At 41.7% G+C, this 15,252-nt stretch overlaps 2 protein-coding genes and 1 long non-coding RNA gene across 5 annotated transcripts; 1 reads left to right on the forward strand and 2 right to left on the reverse strand.

Moving 5' to 3' along the window:
* Positions 1–3,536: 3,536 nt before the first annotated feature.
* On the reverse strand, positions 3,537–5,541 carry LOC121714134. Of its 2 annotated transcripts, XR_006033033.1 has the most exons (4): positions 5,296–5,541; positions 4,998–5,104; positions 4,182–4,328; positions 3,537–3,950 (listed from the first exon to the last, which is right to left on the reverse strand). It is a non-coding gene; the product is annotated as an uncharacterized LOC121714134 (long non-coding RNA). The 2 variants fall into 2 exon arrangements; XR_006033032.1 differs by lacking the exon at positions 4,998–5,104 and having other exon boundaries at positions 5,296–5,531.
* A 156-nt stretch (positions 5,542–5,697) lies between these two features.
* Positions 5,698–7,258, forward strand: si:dkey-261j15.2 (uncharacterized protein LOC794828 homolog). The gene is made up of 3 exons (XM_042099336.1): positions 5,698–6,145; positions 6,444–6,566; positions 6,996–7,258. Exons 1-3 carry the CDS (start codon positions 5,752–5,754, stop codon positions 7,163–7,165), a joined length of 687 nt encoding a protein of 228 aa, XP_041955270.1. The 5' UTR covers positions 5,698–5,751; the 3' UTR covers positions 7,166–7,258.
* zgc:113227 (uncharacterized protein LOC541506 homolog) lies at positions 7,245–14,209 on the reverse strand. 2 transcript variants are annotated; one of them, XM_042099335.1, is made up of 2 exons: positions 14,127–14,209; positions 7,245–8,583 (listed from the first exon to the last, which is right to left on the reverse strand). In XM_042099335.1, the coding sequence occupies exon 2, from the start codon at positions 8,407–8,409 to the stop codon at positions 7,486–7,488; it is 924 nt and encodes a 307-aa protein (XP_041955269.1). In that variant the 5' UTR covers positions 8,410–8,583; positions 14,127–14,209; the 3' UTR covers positions 7,245–7,485. The 2 variants fall into 2 exon arrangements, with proteins under 2 accessions (XP_041955269.1, XP_041955268.1); XM_042099334.1 differs by lacking the exon at positions 14,127–14,209 and adding an exon at positions 8,919–9,142.
* Between the last annotated feature and the right edge of the window lie 1,043 nt (positions 14,210–15,252).

Below are 15,252 nucleotides of genomic sequence, written 5' to 3' on the forward strand. Positions count from 1 at the left end.
ACTTAGACAATAAAGACTCATATGTGAGAATGCTGTTCATAGACTTCAGTTCAGCATTCAATACCATAATACCACAACAACTCATCAGCAAACTGGACAAGCTAGGATTCAGTACCTCCCTCTGCAACTGGCTGCTGGATTTCCTGTTGCAGAGACCACAAGCAGTACGTGTCGGGGACAACACCTCAAGCACTCTGACCCTGAGCACGGGGGCCCCTCAAGGGTGTGTGCTCAGCCCCCTGCTCTTCACACTGCTAACACATGACTGTACAACCACTCACAGCTCCAACCATCTGGTGAAGTTTGCGGACGACACAACACTGGTGGGCCTCATCACTAAGGGCGATGAGGCTCACTACAGAGAAGAAGTAGACCTGCTGGCTAAATGGTGCAAAGACAACAACCTCCTGCTAAATGTCAGCAAGACCAAGGAGATTGTTGTCAACTTTCAGAGAGGCCACAAACAACTGCCACCACTGTCCATCGACGGAGATGCTGTGGAGAGAGTGAGCAGCACAAAATTTCTGGGGGTGCACATCAGCGACGACCTCTCCTGGACCACCAACACAGCATCACTGGCGAAGAAAGCCCAGCAGCGCCTCTACTTCTTGCGCAAATTGAAGAAGGCAAGTGCCACGCCTCCCGTCATGACTACATTCTACAGAGGGACCATCGAGAGCATCGTCTCCAGCAGCATCACAGTGTGGGGCGGAAGCTGCACAGATCAGAACAGGAAGACCCTCCAGCGCACTGTTAACACAGCTAAGAGGATCATTGGAGCACCACTCCCCTCCCTGCAGGACATTTACACCACCCGCCTCACCCGCAAAGCACTAATGATTGTCAAGGATACAACCCACCCTGCACACGAACTGTTCAGCCTCCTGCCCTCTGGAAAGCGGTACAGGAGCCTCCACTCCCGCACCACCAGACTGGCAATTAGCTTCATCCACCAAGCAATCAGGATGCTGAACACTCTACCCACTCTCCCATCACTGACAACCCCCCCCCACCCACCAGCCAGCCAGGAACCTAGGAAACTAGGATCCTGTCTACCCTAACCCCCCCCCCCCCCAACACCGCCCTGTGGAACTGCACTGTGACTGCGCAGCCTAACGTGTTGCTGCTTCACATCAAGCCTGATATACTTGAAATTACTGCATACTGCATATCAATGTAAATATACAGGTCACACAAGCACAAGTTTAAACTTCATGTAACTGTTAAGACTATATAAATATACAACACAACTACCTCTATTTTTTTTTTTTATATATATATGTCCTATATTTCTATTTTGATACATACATGTTCTATATTTCAGTCTTGCACTTTAATTTAATGTTTATTGTCTATGGCTATGTCTATAGTATGTCTATGTCTGTATTTAAAGTATGTCTATGTCTGCATGGGAGAGTAAGAAACGAAATTTCAATTATTTGTATGACCAGTCCATGTAAAGAAATTGACAATAAAAGCCGACTTGACTTGACTTGGTTAGCATGTTAGCATTGCTAGCATAGTTAGCATGTTTAACAAAAATACTAGAAAACGTTAGCTAAGTAGTATGGTTAGCTTGTTAGCATTGCTAACATAGTTAGCATTTTAGCAAAACATCTAGAAAACATTAGCTAAGTAGCATGGTTAGCATTGCTAACATAGTTAGCATGTTTAGCAAAACTGCTAGAAAATGTTAGCTAGGTTAGCTAAGTAGCATAGTTAGCATGTTTAGCATGTTAGCATTGCTAGCATAGTTATCATTTTTAGCAAAACAGCTAGAAAACATTAACTAAGTAGCATAGTTACCAATTTTAGCAAAACTGCTAGAAAACATTAACTAAGTAGCATGGTTAGCATAGTTAAAAATGTTAGCATAACTGCTAGCAAACATTAGAGCCATTCCAACTTTCAGTTATCGTCAAATATCTACCTATACACAGCCATTAAAATATTTGAATATCAACATTCATTAAACTTCCAGTCTATCAACAACTTTTAAACTATTTACCTTCAACTTTTAAACGGTCTACTTTTAAACTATCATTAAATGATCTATCTATTAAACTAGCTGTCTATCAACAACTTTTAAACTATCTACATTCAGCTTTTAAACAGTCTACTTTTAAACTATCAACTTTTATTAAGCTATGCAACCACCATGTCTGTTCTAGGATCACCGCAGTAACCAGCTCTGTATTATCTATTTTAACTATACATGATATTTTACATGGGGTGTATTCCGCTGGCTATTAGCCTTCTCGTGATATTTTAAATATTTTTGAAAAAATATATTTACTTAATTTTAACTGACCCTCCCACAAATGACCTGCATATCGTCAAAATGCAGCCGTGGCCTACTGGTTAGGGCTTAGGGCTTGTAACCGAAGGGTTGCCGGTTTGATCCCCCACCAGTAGGAAAAATGTGGCACACACACACACACACATATAGGCACTGCTGCCACACACACACACACACACTGCTGCCACATCTGACCACAGCAGCACTTCCTGAACCTGAGCGTCTCATATCTCTTTTCCACCAAGGCTGAAACTTAGGCTACAAAGAAAGCTGAGACTTTCTATAGTCTTCCCAAGGATTCAAAAGTTCGAGGGGCATGGATAATGTTTTTCTACCAGAAGATCCCTGCAAAGTTCGACACTCCGTTATTAATTTGCAACACATTTCACCGAAGTCAGTTTTCAAAACCTTGGACAGTTAAGCAGGATTTGCTAAGCTGCTGTTACTGAAACGAGGGGCTGTTCCGACCGTAAGGTCATCATCACAACCGCATGCTGTAAGTATTATTTTGTCGCTAAGCGGTTATTAGCCATGCTAACGTGTATCTAGCAAGTAGAATGTGTGATTTAGTTCATTGGCAAGGCTATTTAATTTCCCTGTGTGTCATTTGGATAAAACCTGTGTTGTCATGTTAACCTACATTTTACTATGCATGTTTGTCGAGATCTCTGACAGGTTATGTTCTCAGCAAGATAGCTAACTGAAGCTGAGTAACACGATAGTTCGCTTGCTAGCTGTAATATAACACATATGTTTTTGACGTCAGAAGTGGAAACAACTTCACGTTATCAATTCAAATTATATCTAGTCGATATGTTGAAAACCGTGTTGTCTAGATACAATGGATTTATTTGCACGTTCTTATTTTATAACATTACAAGAACGGCAACATGACAAACGCAGCATGCCAAACATATGCTCCAAGTGTGGCATCTTGCGGGGCTTAGAATATTAGCAAATGCTTTTGCTGTGAGTTAACAGCTTGGTGTGTGCATGCAAAAGTGACTTTCTGTTGTTTGGTTTAGGTTTTATTTTGCAGCCATGCTCTTCAATGAGAATGCCCCACAACGGAAGACAGCCAAGGAGAAACTATGTACAGACTTGCCAAACAATTTGTAAGTTTAATAAAATATATATTTTTATTAAAAACAACAAATCAAAATGTGCAACAGTATAGGCACTAAAAAGAACTTATCGATTCACACACAACAGGCTGTCTTAGACCTGATACTACTGGTGTCAATCATCATCAGTACTGTAAACAAAGCACAATGTTCAGGGCCATACAATTTGTTTATTGTACAGTATACAGCCTACAATGCACTGTATTACATTATCCAATACAAGTCCTCTTTCTTGTCCTCCTCGAGATCAAAGACCCTCTTCCTTATTGGGATGCCGTCCAGCGGATTCCTGTGCCCCAGGACTTGTGTGCTCAGCTTGACAGACCTTCCATGGAGGATGCTGTTGCTGAACATGTGTCACGGTTCAGTCGAAAAGGGGTCTGAATCCAACGTACTGCCCTGAAGTATCCGGAAGCTCCCTCCATATGCGTAGCACCACACACGAGGGGATCATGACACGGACGCTTCTTCTAAGGAAACCCCAGCTCCTGCTCACAAAAGACCTGTAGGCCAAGTCACTTCATTGCCTGCAACGAGAACAGGGTGGAAAAGCAATTTTTTTTTTACTATTTATTTTGAAATATTTTACATCAGAGTATCACTGGACGATTGTTGAAAAAAAATAAAATAAAGTTTATCATTTTGTGGTGTTGATCAAACTGTGTTTTTGCAATATGCTGAACCAATAATGAATGTGTATTGGTAAATATTTTATTTATATACTGTAACTGCTAACACTTGTATCAGATTGTCCTCACCTTTCCATTCCTCTGATTCTCAAACGGCCATGGTCAGCTCTGTAAATATTCATTGCATTTTGCAAAGAATATAGAGGCACAACGGATCGAGGCCATGATGGTCATTCAGGTCAGCTCCTCAGGAACCTGGGTCATTCTTTTAATAACCTGTAAAAACAAACATAATTTCCCTGCTGTTATTTCGTAATTTTGAATGAGCAGGTAGCACAAAGTAGCAAATGTCTCCAGTTTTAGTTACCAGAGTTGTAAGATCACATATTAGGCTACATGGAAAGAAGGTAATAATCTCAATCAGATGTTAGCAGGATAGTTACAAGATTACATTAGACCTACTGTATTTTAAACAGTGATGTTTATAGGATTTTTGATTATTGTACTCTACTCCATTGTACTATGTAAATAAAATGATAAAAGTGTTTTTGAATTGACACAAATTGGCCTAGTAATATTTTCGTTGACCTTGTTTCACTTCAGACATAGGCTACAAACTGCACAGAGCTCCTGCCCAGCTAACTGGACGTCCCGTTGTAAGATCATACATTACTACATGGAAAGAAGGTAAAAATCTCGATAATCAGATGACTTAATCGGCAGGATAGTAGTTACACGAGTACATTAGACCTACTGACAAACATATTTTCATTGACGCGAGCAGTAGGCTACTCGTTTCACTTCAGCCATAACGTTATAGCCTACGAACTGCACAGAGCTCCTGCCCAGCTAACTGGACGTCCTGTTGTAAGATTGCATATTACCACTACAATAATGTATGTAACTCCTAATCAGATGACCTATTCACCAGGAGAATATACTTACTGACTAAAACGAGTACTTTCCTTGCAAGCAGCACTCCTTTCACTACAGCATAGCCTGAACTGCCCACGACTGGCTACGAACTTTTCAGCTAGCTTCTAACTGGACATCTTGACAAAAATTGCACAAGAGTACAAGTTGTAAAACATTTGTTTGTGTGCAAATGAATAACTTCTGTTGCTTACAATGCTAAAAACGAACCTAATGCAATGTTTAGCTTAGTCTACGACACTAACGTGCGAGTATTACAGCTAGCTAACTGGGCTACGTGTTGCAAACTCAAGTAAATGACAAAACTTACCACTCTGAAGTAGTCATTTCCAATCTATGGGCGACTGGTTGCTCCTCTATTTCAGATTCTTCCTCTGATTCAGGCTCAAATATGCTGTTCAACACCTATGTCTCCATAGTATTTCCACCTTGGCTGTTTCAGTGAGTGCTGTCGGCCATGTCTGCGTCTTTGCTCCGGAGCTTCGCTCGTTGTAAACCAACCAATCAGCACGCAGGTCATCTAAATATTCATGAGCATACCATAAAAGGAAGAAAACCTCGTTTCATTCTAAGGCTTTTAACCAGGCTTGCATTAGGGCGCATAGAACAGCACATATGCCATTTTCAGCCCAACCAATGTTACACACCCTATTCAGAGACCTTAAGGACCAGCACAAAATACCCTATATCATCATTCTATCACCCCTTTAAACACCGGTCAGCTGTTAACGTTTGCTCAGCTGTTAACGTACTTTGGGTAGAACTAATGGACGGAAAACAGAAACAACCGTGGTCTGTGGAGGAAACAAACTGTCTGCTGGCTTTGTGGTCCTCCACAGAAATTCAAAGTAAATTGGAAGGAGCTGTGCGGACAAAACCAATCTTTGAAAAGCTAGAAAATGAAATGTCTATAGCGGGTTACCAGAGGAGTGTAGACCAGTTGATAAACAAAATTAAAAAATTAAAAAAAGATTATCGGGACCAAAAAAGGGAGCTTGGGCGAAGTGGTAGCGGTCGTCAACGAAGATCCCCACATTTTGACGTCCTGGACTCCATACTTGGTGACCGGCCGGCATGCCAAACCACCGGGGCACTGAACTCTGCCACAGCCTTGTTAGAGGCTATGGTGAATGGAGAGGCAGAAAATTCCAATGCTTCAGGTGGGTCTTATATTCCATATGTTTCAATGTCACTCATGTTTTTTTTAAACGGTGTAGCCAGCTATGTATTGTTACAATGTTATAGTTAGGTGACGACAACAAGCAAAATGTAGCAAGCTACTACCGCTAGCAAACTTAGCCTACTTGGTTACCTTGGTTACAGTTGCTAAACGTTATCGTTTTTATAAGGCATTTACTAACGTTATGGCTGCATTACAAAAAGCCGAAATTTAAATAAGTGTGTTGGACTTATTTCAGTCTGTGCTTTCAAACTCTGTTTCCTGTTTTGGTTGTTTAGAGTTGTCTGTCACTGGTGAGGAAGGGGATGTTGATGACACGGAGCTACCACCACCACCACAGGACTGCAGCTCACCGCGTCCGGTACCATCTGCCTCCGTGTCATCACGGCAAGCCAAACGAGGTAAAATATTTTGTGCTATGTATTCCGTGTTTCCTTAATGTTTAGGCCTACATGTTATACATTACCTCATTGCATATATTGTCCAACAAGCATTTAACCTTTACTTACTTACTGCCCTTTATGCCTCCTGCCTCCAAGCATTTAACCTAGTTTCTTAAAATGAAGGGTCAGTATGTCCTACTGAAACGGTAGATTATGGACAACATGCATGTGCATTGTTTGCAGATTTTGTTAGAAATTGTTAAATTATGGTGGCAGCCAATGTAAAACAAACTATCTTATCTGCAGTAATGTGTGGACTTGTACTAGTAGTGCACAGTACAGTACAAGATGTATTTATATTACAGCAACTATATGCTCTGGTGGTAGATAGTTTGACATTGTCATCTAATCACACATTTTGGTTTGGTTTGTTTGTTTTCTACACAGCAAAAAGAAAGCGTGACAATGAGGAGCTGTTGGACTACATGGAGAAGGCTGACGATAAGTTCTTGCAGCTCAACAAGGACATGGCAGCAAAGATGGAGGCAGACACAAGCGCTCTGCTGGGGCTCATGGGGCGCATGGTGGCAGTGATGGAGGCACAAGCAAACAAATAGAGAATACTGTTTTTAATTTAATAAATATGTTATTTATTTATTTATTTATTTATTTGATTGTTAATGCCAATAAACACATGTTTATATATTTACCAACATTCTCACCCTTCCCTATTCCAAAAAACAGTTTTGAATATGTGAATGTGCCGTGCAAACAAACACACGCAGGCACAACACACACAGGCACAACCGGTTAAAATAATTTCATGAATGTATTCCACATTAACTACCTATCCAAAATTACAGGGATAAATCAACAGATACTGTACATGTACCACAACACAAAACAGGTAACTGGCAGTAATGATGTATGAAAACAATCACTCCTCTATACTGAAATAGTTCATTAAGGCTGCTCTAATATCTGCCCCTTCTTGCTCAACATGCTCAGGTAATACCTGATTTGGAGGTTGAATGTCTAACTGCCTGTCTCTGCAATCCTCAATGTATCTGTCACCATGCTCTTCACAAATATTATGAAGCACACAGCAGGTCAAGGTCATTTTCTTGCTGAGCTCCAGCTTGCAGTCATTTCTTTTGAGGAGACATCTCCAACGTCCCTTTAACCTTCCAAAAGCCATCTCTACAGCCGAACGCGCACTGCTCAATCTGTAATTGTAGGTGCGTTGTTCAGGTGACAGTCTTCCAGTGTCTGAGAAGGACTTCATAAGCCAATTTTGCAGTGGGTAAGCGGGGTCACCGATGAGGTAGTGTCCAACATTAATGCCAGAGATTATCTTTTTGTTTTGTCCAAGTAATTCCCCATCACTTAGTTGCCCCCACAAATGTGATTGTCTTAGCACTCTTGCATCATGCACACTCCCTGCATAGCCCACACATACATCCCAAAACAGTCCTTTGCCATCCACAACTCCTTGCAATATAATTGAGTGCCACCCTTTCCTGTTAAAATAGTCACGGGGATACTCCTCGGGTGCAATGATTGGGATGTGGCTTCCATCTATTGCACCAACACACTGTGGCATTCTCCAGCGGTTATTGAAGAAGGTGGCCATTTCAACCAGCTTAGCAGCATCTGGAGTGGTGATGTGTTTAGAGAGCAAGACCCTTATAGCCGAGTCACAGAAATCCTGAACACAGTTAAACACTGTGCTTATACCTACCCCAAAAAGGTGGCCAATGGTCCTATACTCAATGCCGGCAGTAGCCAGCTTCCAGAGAGCAATTGCTACACGTTTTCTAACTGGAACAGCCATACGGTAATTGGTGTTAATTTTGACCATGAGATGCCTGACCTTATGGCATATGTATTCAAATGACTCCCGGGACACTCGAAAGTTTCGAATAAACTGTGTAGGGGTGAAAGCCGGCACAACTGTGTCCCACCAGGTTTGTGATAGGGGGTATGCCCAAACAGCATGTGTCCTCCTCCTCGTTGCCCTCAGCCTTAATACAATCTGCAAAGGCAAAATCCTGTATCATTTGGTTTGTTTACAGATAGGTTATGGTATTGTGATGAGAAATGGAAATTGTATTGTACAGTAACGTTATTACATCCACGATACGACCCCCCCCCCTCCCCACCAAGAACACACACACACCCAAAACACTCATACGCATACATTTCATTATTTATATTTCCCTTTATGAGTACATGACAATACACTACTTGAACTATGAGCAGTAAGTTAACAGCTAGCTTGACGCTAGAGCATTGATATGCTATAGATGTTGCCATCGCATGCCTGCAAATGTTATAATAATAACAGTCAAAACATGCGAAATAAATTACCTTTCTTCTTGAACGTATTCGCTGTCCATAGCGGTCACGAAGAGTTGTCAAAGCGCGTCTCCGAATTCCAGTGTGAATTTGTAAAGCCAGTAGCAAAAGTATTGGTATGTAGTCCTCCATTGTTTATTATGATTGATGACTTCATGACACGTTGCTAGGACAACGGAGGTGCAAGCAGTGACTTAAAGACGTAGCCCTACGCTGGCTCGCAGTCTGTGGAAAATCGACTGGTTCTTAGCAGGTGAGCAGGTGTCTAGATGTGTCTAGATTTGAACAAAATCTAGTTTGTTTCTTACCGGGGCTTTTACTGCCTGAAATATCTAATTTTGTTTACCACGCTCGGAGTTAGTGCTGGGCCTTACACAGTAGTAGCCTAGTAGCTAGTAATCAAGGATTTGGTTTAGCTTCATGACACGTTGCTAGGACAACGGAGGTGCAAGCAGTGACTTAAAGACGTAGCCCTACGCTGGCTCGCAGTCTGTGGAAAATCGACTGGTTCTTAGATAATCTGGCGAGTGGAACCAGCACCGAACTGGTATAAGCACCAGCCCAGAACCAGCACCTGGTTCATATTGGTGGAAAAGAGATATCAGACAAGAGGAGAGGCGGAGCCATCGGAATAACCCCAGGAGGAAGGGGCGGAGCCATGAGTAGGAGGCGGAGCCAGCGGAATAACCCCAGGAGGAGGGGCGGAGCCAGTGGAATACATCCCAGGAGGAGGGGCGGGGCCAGGAGGAGGGGGCGGAGGTGGAACTGGACAAAGCAGAATACACGTCCATCCTGATGACTCACAGTTATGAGTAGTGATGGATAAATGAAGCCATTTCCCTAATGTGCCGAAGCTTTGAAACATGGAAGACAAGGAAAACACAGTGACATCTGGTGTTTTGCATAAATTATAGCACCTACGGACTAGTGAAAAGAATGCCTACAACACAATGCCAAAGCTTTGAAATGTTCTCATTCATTACATTAAAAGTGTTGCAAAAAATTTGCATTTCTGTTTGTCTCAATTCAATATAATAGGCTATTTCTTCTTTATTTCTATGTGCAAGACATTATGGATTATGGACATTTTACGGAAAGAAAAGAATGTAAATTCACAAATAGAGAAAGCATCCTGTATATAAAACAGGACTACCCTATAGAAACACACATTTGGCCTGACTCTTGCAATACAACACAACACATTCTGACACTAGAACGGGTGCCCTGGTTCACGCAATCCAAAGCCTTTGAATCAGATTCCGAAGCAGTCACGTGGGTGTGTGTCCCAAACAAAGCTTCAGACGTCACACTCATAAAGGCCTCGTTTGTCATCCGTCAAGTGATTTTTATGAAAACAACACAAGCCTCGAACCGGGGCTTCATCTGGCACGCCCCTTTCTGCTCGACACAAGCTCCGAAGCCTCGCTTCATTGGGCACATCACTAGTTATGAGCTAACAGCAAAGATCATAGAGGAGCTCACAGCAAAGATCATAAAGGAGCTAACAGCAAAGATTATAGGCAGGCTAACAGCAAAGACCATAGAGGAGCTAACAGCAAAGATTATAGAGGAGCTACATTAACAGCAAAGATCATAGAGGAGCTAACAGCAACGATCATAGAGGAGCTAACAGCAAAGATTATAGAGGAGCTACATTAACAGCAAAGAACATAGGGGACCTAACAGCAAAGATCATAGGCAAGTTAACAGCAAAGATCATAAAGGAGCTAACAGCAACGATCATAGAGGAGCTACATTAACAGCAAAGATCATAGAGGACCTAACAGCAAAGAACATAGATGACCTAACAGCAAAGATTATAGGCAGGCTAACAGCAAAGACCATAGAGGAGCTAACAGCAAAGATCATAGAGGAGCTAACAGCAAAGAACATAGGCAAGTTAACAGCAAAGATCATAGAGGAGCTACATTAACAGCAAAGATCATAGAGGAGCTAACAGCAACGATCATAGGCAAGTTAACAGCAAAGATCATAGAGGAGCTAACAGCAAAGATTATAGAGGAGCTACATTAACAGAAAAGAACATAGGGGACCTAACAGCAAAGACCATAGGCAAGTTAACAGCAAAGATCATAGGCAAGTTAATAGCAAAGATCATAGGCAAGTTAACAGCAAAGATCATACGCAAGTTAACAGCAAAGATCATAGAGGACCTAACAGCAAAGAACATAGATGACCTAACAGCAAAGATTATAGACCCCTTCGCAACGGTGGTGAAAACATAAACATTCGGGTGGGCGTGACGTCACTGGAGGCAGAAACAATCGTTTGGATAGTGAGGCGGCTATTTGAATAGTACTAGTACTAGTGAGGCGGCTAAAATCAGACAGTAATCTAAAATATTTGCTAAAATGTGTAACGATATAACACAATACGTACATACACTCAGTGTACGTGATCGGGAGGATTATTTGAAAAGGCTACATTATCAGATGGGACCATCCTGACAGACCAATACCGTCAGTGATTGGAAAGACAGGTTTGCCATCAGTTGAATGGCCGGACATTATTGAAAACCGAGTGTCTACAGTAAGGAGAAGCTGAGGGTGTATAAATCATTGAATGCATATAACTATCTCCTAAATGGTCATGTCCAAGACTTACAATAGGCCTACAATGACGTGGTGAGTTTTGTGTTTGCCGAACCGACATTTTACCGAGCCAGCGCCCATGTCACAAGGCAAAGATGGCAAACGTGCTAATTACCAACCATTTCGTTTGAAAATTCTAAAACAACAATGTTTTTTAATACTTCAAAATAACATTTGATAAATGAACCTCACATTTTTCAGTAGGCATAGGTGTCTAGATTTGAACAAAATCTAGTTTGTTTCTTACCGGGGCTTTTACTGCCTGAAATATCTCATTTTGTTTACCACGCTCGGAGTTAGTGCTGGGCCTTACACAGTAGTAGCCTAGTAGCTAGTAATCAAGGATTTGGTTTAGCTCTTCGAGTCACAGTAAAATTAAATTTTTGGTAGGCTACATAGCTTATTTAGATACACTTATGGTGTGGGTGCTTGCGTTTGTTTAGGAATCCGCAGTCTTGGTTTGTATAGAAATGAATAAGTGACATACATGTAAAGAGGTTGGAAATACAGGACGATTGGTAGGCTAATATGTGAGGTTCCGATACAAGGCTTGGGTTATCGTGAGTCAAACGAACAACTACGTTCTCACTGAAAACTGTAGCCTAGGCCTACTTATTTCAAATTTAACCAGTGGTGGAATGTAACGAAGTACAAATACTTCGTTACTGTACTTAAGTAAATTTTCCACGTATTTGTACTTTACTTAAGTAGAATTTATAGTGCATACTTTTGACTTTTACTTTGTTACATTTTACAGCAATTATCTGTACTTTTACTCCGCTACATTTCTACAACACCATCGTTCCTTTTTACGATACACCTAACCCTAGGAAATATGATCAGATTTTTTTTCTCTCTGACAAACACGTTTGTTTTACCAGGCGGCGGGGTTGCTACCAAAGATTCTGGAGCGCTACGTGCCCAGCTTCTAAATCTTTAAAACATAAGCTTCTAATCTAGACCAGGCAAAGTGTGAGCTTGTAGCCATCTGCATTCGGTAGGCTATATTCACCAGACCCATGGCTACACTGGACATGCAACTGTGTTCTGTGCCTTTCTCTGTCTGTTATCTGAAGCGTTAGGGCCTCCTCTGCGATGAGATTGCTATCCGCGGATCAGCGAAGTTACAGGCTATGTCCATGCTTCTGTCACACGTCTGATCATTTGCGGCACAAATGAATGGTAGACTATTATAGAACCGCTGGCCGAAAAAAACGTAGCATTTTCCAGATTAGGAAATATTTCTTAATTGTGTGTGATCAAATAAAGAGGCATAGCCTACAATTGGGGGGTAGAAATGTGAGCGCTCATTCAATGTCTATGTGCGTCTGCGCAAGTGAAACTGAACCTAATCATAACACCTTTCTCAGCAACTTTTCTGTTCAATCAGCAGAATTGGCATTACGATCCATCCGACGTTTCCCTTGTCTACCCCGTTAAACTTCAGGCTCTCGTGTTTTGCTGAATGATATTTTATTCAGCAGATCACCCTAGTAGATAACCAGAATTAATAGCTTAATTAAAATGCCACAGCCCATACTAATCTTTCTTTTAGAATATAGATATTAAGAGAATAAATCATTATGCAAATACTTTTACTTTTAATACTTAAAGTACATTTAAAAGCAGGTACTTTTTACTTTTACTTAAGTAGGGTTGTCATTGTGGTACTTTTACTAAAGTAAATATTTCTCTGTGTATTTGTACTTTTACTTAAGTACTGAGATTCAGTACTTCCTCCACCACTGAATTTAACCGATGACTTTTTCGGTTCTGGCACCCGACAGCACAGCAAGATGAGACCATGATAACCTTTAGCCTCCCGAATATGACTGTTCGTTTAGCTTCCCAGCTGAGGTGATGGTTTGTTTTGCCTCCAGTGAACGTAATGACGTAGGCTCAGAAGGTACCTATAGGCAGGCTAACAGCAAAGATCATAGCGGACCTAACAGCAAAGATCATAGGCAAGCTAACAGCAAAGATTATAGGCAGGCTAACAGCAGTGGATCTTGACAAACATCTCCAGTCAAAAGCTTTGCTCCTAAGAAGGGGAGTCATGGAGACGTGTGCGAGCTGCTTTTCCAGTGTAATTTCTCATCTCGGTGTTCTCATCGCTGCCAATCATGTTGTGCCAAGAAAAGGTGACGTGCTGACAGAATGAGCACAATTGTGGAAGAGCACGTAACACAAGAGAGGACCAAAGTTTGGAAACAAAGTAGAGAGGCGAGATGCTCAATGTCTTAACAACTCTATACACAACTCTACACAGTGCACAGATACACAACTCCATACACAACTCTACACAGTGCACAGATACACAACTCTATACACAACTCTACACAGTGCACAGATACACAACTCTACACAGTGCACAGATACACAACTCTACACAGTGCACAGATACACAACTCTACACATTGCACAGATACACAACTCTACACAGTGCACAGATACACAACTCTACACAGTGCACAGATACACAACTCTATACAGTGCACACATACACAACTCTACACAGTGCACAGATACACAACTCTATACAGTGCACAGATACACAACTCTATGCTCAACTCTATACACAACTCTACACAGTACACAGATACACAACTGTGAGAAGTTGAAATTTCCCCCTTCTCCCTATATCGGACTTTAAAGACGTTTCGGTGCGCTCTTGAAATGCGAGAGAGGGAGAGACTCCACTCGGTTGCCCACACACATACAGTACATGCACCCATACGCACACAGTCACCCGCCACATCTCCCTGGCGTATAAACGATGTTGTGTGTTTGTTTGAAGTATTGTTTCATGTTGTGTAAAGTGTGTTTGGTGTGTAGTTTTGTCTAATCGTTAGTGTCGGGAGTTTTGCCGCCAGTTTGGCGTTCATTCATGCGTCAGACCAAATGTTTGGTCTGCCGCGATTTTTCTTTAGTTTTGGCCTTTAGTTCTGTCTTTCTTTGTTCCCGGTAACTTAAACACATAGTGTGGTACCCACTGTCATTCCATTTACCATTTGCATTCACTGTACAACGCCTGTAAACCGGTTAACATTCACCATACTCACAACACTTCCTGGTGCTTCGGCTTCCCAGCCACTGTCCCATTGCGGAAGCGCGCTTCGCGTTGGGACAGTGCTTTTACCAACATCCCACAGGGGGAGGGAGTGGGGCATTATGATACAGGGGTGTTTGCCTTGTCTGTTTGTCGTCTTGTTATTATTATGTATGTGGGGAATATTGGTTATGGTAATTAACATGTATTTTCATAGTAATATGCACCATTGTCATTTTGTATGTATTTGTAATAGGTAGTTATTTTGTTATAATAGGGAATGTCCAGTGAAAGTGGTTACCTATTTGAGTGGTTTGAGCCAATATCCTCATTTGGGCTAATTTTGTTGGTAGGCTTATTTAAGAGGGGTAGCTCAGTTCCCCTAGAGAGCAAAGAGAGAGCAGCTCTCCTGTTCTGAGGTAGAGACTTACTGTAGCTTTATGCTCTGCAATTGTTGATAACTGGAATACTGAACTGGAATACTGAACTTATTTTTGGTTTGTTTGTTTGAAAGTGTTTTATTCCTGCAAGTTTTTCTTTTGGTTATTTAATAAATAGAAATTGCACGCTGAAAACCTCTCCTGCACCTCCTTTTCCACCTACAACCCCAAGCTCACATCCCAATTGGTGGGCTGGCTGCCTCGGTCGCTCACAACAACTCTACACAGTGCACAGATACACAACT

This window comes from Alosa sapidissima, chromosome 7 (assembly GCF_018492685.1).
Source record: "Alosa sapidissima isolate fAloSap1 chromosome 7, fAloSap1.pri, whole genome shotgun sequence".
In the NCBI taxonomy this organism is placed as follows: Eukaryota; Metazoa; Chordata; class Actinopteri; order Clupeiformes; family Clupeidae; genus Alosa; species Alosa sapidissima.